This window comes from Priapulus caudatus, unplaced genomic scaffold (genome assembly GCF_000485595.1).
Source record: "Priapulus caudatus unplaced genomic scaffold, Priapulus_caudatus-5.0.1 Scaffold390, whole genome shotgun sequence".
NCBI classification, from domain to species: Eukaryota; Metazoa; Priapulida; class Priapulimorpha; order Priapulimorphida; family Priapulidae; genus Priapulus; species Priapulus caudatus.
Window position 1 is genome coordinate 128,336 of NW_014577451.1, and position 2,675 is coordinate 131,010.

The 2,675-nt window shown below is 49.2% G+C and overlaps 2 protein-coding genes across 3 annotated transcripts in view; both read left to right on the forward strand.

Moving 5' to 3' along the window:
- The window catches only part of LOC106809839 (spectrin beta chain-like), a gene marked incomplete at its 3' end in the record, with an annotated part of 127,714 nt that extends 126,285 nt beyond the window's left edge, over positions 1–1,429 (forward strand). Inside the window, 3 exon segments of the mRNA XM_014813065.1 lie at positions 427–549; positions 974–1,121; positions 1,299–1,429. Of these exon segments, the coding sequence (XP_014668551.1) occupies positions 427–549; positions 974–1,121; positions 1,299–1,429 (402 nt within the window).
- Positions 1,430–2,449: 1,020 nt separating this feature from the next.
- LOC106809842 (formin-like protein 20) overlaps positions 2,450–2,675 on the forward strand; it is a 5,777-nt gene continuing 5,551 nt past the window's right edge. For both annotated transcript variants that reach the window (XM_014813069.1, XM_014813070.1), the window contains exon 1: positions 2,450–2,661. In XM_014813069.1, coding sequence (XP_014668555.1) covers positions 2,519–2,661 — 143 coding nt within the window. In that variant the 5' untranslated portion in view covers positions 2,450–2,518. The remainder of the gene's footprint in view (positions 2,662–2,675) is intronic.

Here is a 2,675-nt window from a genome sequence, read left to right on the forward strand (position 1 = left end):
GGTGTGGTACGGCGATATCCGTATCACACACACATATCGCCGTATCACACCCACCACCGTATCACACCCACCTGGTGGGTGTGATACGGTGGTGGGTGTGATACGGTGGTGGGTGTGATACGGTGGTGGGTGTGATACGGTGGTGGGTTGCATCACACCCATCACGGTATCACATCCACCACCGTATCACACCCACCACCGTATCACACCCACCACCGTATCACACCCACATATCGCCGTATCACACCCACCACCGTATCACGTTGTGTGGTGCGATAGAGCGCTGATTGAGATAATTAATTGCTGGTAATTATGAACTTCGTTACTGTGGGTAATTGCTGCTACGTGCTCCCGCATAATAACTAAATTACTAACACACAACATCTCTAATGTAACTACATAACTAATTTACTGGACTCGCGACAGCTGGAGAAGACCTTCCGGCAGCAGAGGGAGAACGAAGAGAAGAGGAAGCTGGAGGATGAGAAGAAGAAGAACCAGAATCGACTCGATGCCATCAAGCTCAAGGAGCAGGAGAGAATACTTGACGTGAGTAGCTAGGGCAGCTTCTACTTAAGATGCCATATTGAAGAGAAAAAATTATACATTCAATCTTATCTTCATTCGTAAATTTTCGTTGATATCGGTGCAAATTCAACTGCATGTACTGGCATCGACATTCTTGTTGTGAGTTATTTCTCAGTTTATCTTTAGGGAAAAAAAGGATGGATGTTTTTCAGCCCAAACTTGGTAGTCAACTAATTGAACCGTTGTACTTCGTCCGTTCAGTCATGTATTCTTAGGAGCATTACCAGTAGTTTATGCCATATTAACCCATGTTTATGGAAGACGGTTGTCACAGCACGAGCAATGTTGTTGCGCGAGGGAGTACATGTTGCAGCTGATTGCAGGTTTCATACCTGTACAGTGCTGTACAACTGCTACATACTGACCACTATTGCTTTCCTCATAGGAGCGTCGCAAGGCTCAGGAGGAGAGACATCTCCGGAGACCGGCGGAGGCCGAGGAAGGTAGGATGGTGAAAGAAGAGACCGCGCAAGCCACCGAGTACAGACCAGTTCAGGGAGCACCGAGAGAGGAGCACCTGAAAAAGTCTCCAGGTACCCGATCGCTTTATCTGCTCTTTGTTAGCGATGGCGATGGTCATCCAGTGAGTTGTATTCAAAACAGTTAGAAGAATTCAAGCAAGTGATGGAGCATATAAGCTTACGTTGCTTTCGTGGTTTTGACAACTTTTTCTTAATTTATTTACATGTTTTTTTTTACATAATGTACAGGATCACCTACCAAGACGCCAAGAGAGGTGAAGAGGACCGACAGCGCGAAAGAGGAACTGAAGAGGAAGAAGGATAAGCGGACACCAAGCTTCACCACGCGACGTCGCACAACCAGCTTTAAGAAAGCAAAGGTAATAGCATCGCGTGATCATCTAGCCTACAGTTAAGATGCAGGCAATATCCTAGCAAAGAGCCGAAAATAATATTCATGGTTCATAAATTAACCGTCGTTATCTGTGCTTAGTTCACCACCCTCAGGTGACATATTTCACATGCGTCGGGGAACTACTGTAATCACTAGCATGTGCGTTGATAAATAAATTGCTCATACACGTAAAAGCAGCAATAAATAAGGAATATCAAAAACATAATGATAATGATAATAATAGTAATCATAATTATTATTATTGTTATTATTATTATTATAACAATAATAGCAATAAAGCGATCTCTCGACGTCATCATGCTCTCAATGCTTACCATATCTTTCTTCTTAGCATTCACCCTCTCACCGATGACTCTCTCCCTCTCTCTCTCCGAATCGGTAGAGGAACGAGTGAGCGCGGTGCGTGCCACTCCTCATTATCACTCGTCCCTCTGTTCTCCTCGCACTTATTATTACATTTATATATATATATATATATTTATTGAGCGATATTAATAATAATAATTGTTATTATTACATTTATATATATATATATATTATCAGAGCGATATTAATATTAATAATAATAATTATTATATTTATCGATGTTGCAGCGATCGCGCCGACCAGCACCAGCCACCTGATGAACCTCTCCGTCGACCAGGCGACCACCTCCTCCGCCGCCTCCTCCGTCTCCGTGAGTCCGCAGAAGAAGAAGCAGAAGAGCGATGGCCAAGCGGCGGCTCGAGCTCGGACAGCGGCGCGCAGTCGACGCCCGAGACCGCGAAACGACGACGACTCAGCGCGCGTCCGACGGCGGAAGCCCGAGCCCCGCGCGCGTCTCGCCGCCGAGACGCAGTCGAGACGAGACGGACGAGGCAGCGGCGCCGCCGCTGCGGCCGGACGACCGCCGTCGACGTCAGGCGTACCGTCACCGTCGTGCGGACGGCGGAGAGTTCGCGCGGACGGGCGGCCGCGCGCCGAGTCTCGCCCGAGCGCCGCCAGGTTGCGCCGCCGGAGCGGCCGCAGCGCCGGCAGTCGTCGGAGGAAGAAGCAGGCGGGCGGGAGAGGAACGATGGCGGAGGGTGTCGGTGCAGAGCAAGATAGCGAATATTCGAGACGCCGCCGCCCGCCGCTGTCGCCGCAAGACAGCGTCCACGACGTGACGGTGAACGTAGGTGGCGCCGGCGAGCACACTGTGCGAGTCGACGCGTCAGAGCGACGATCGTCGC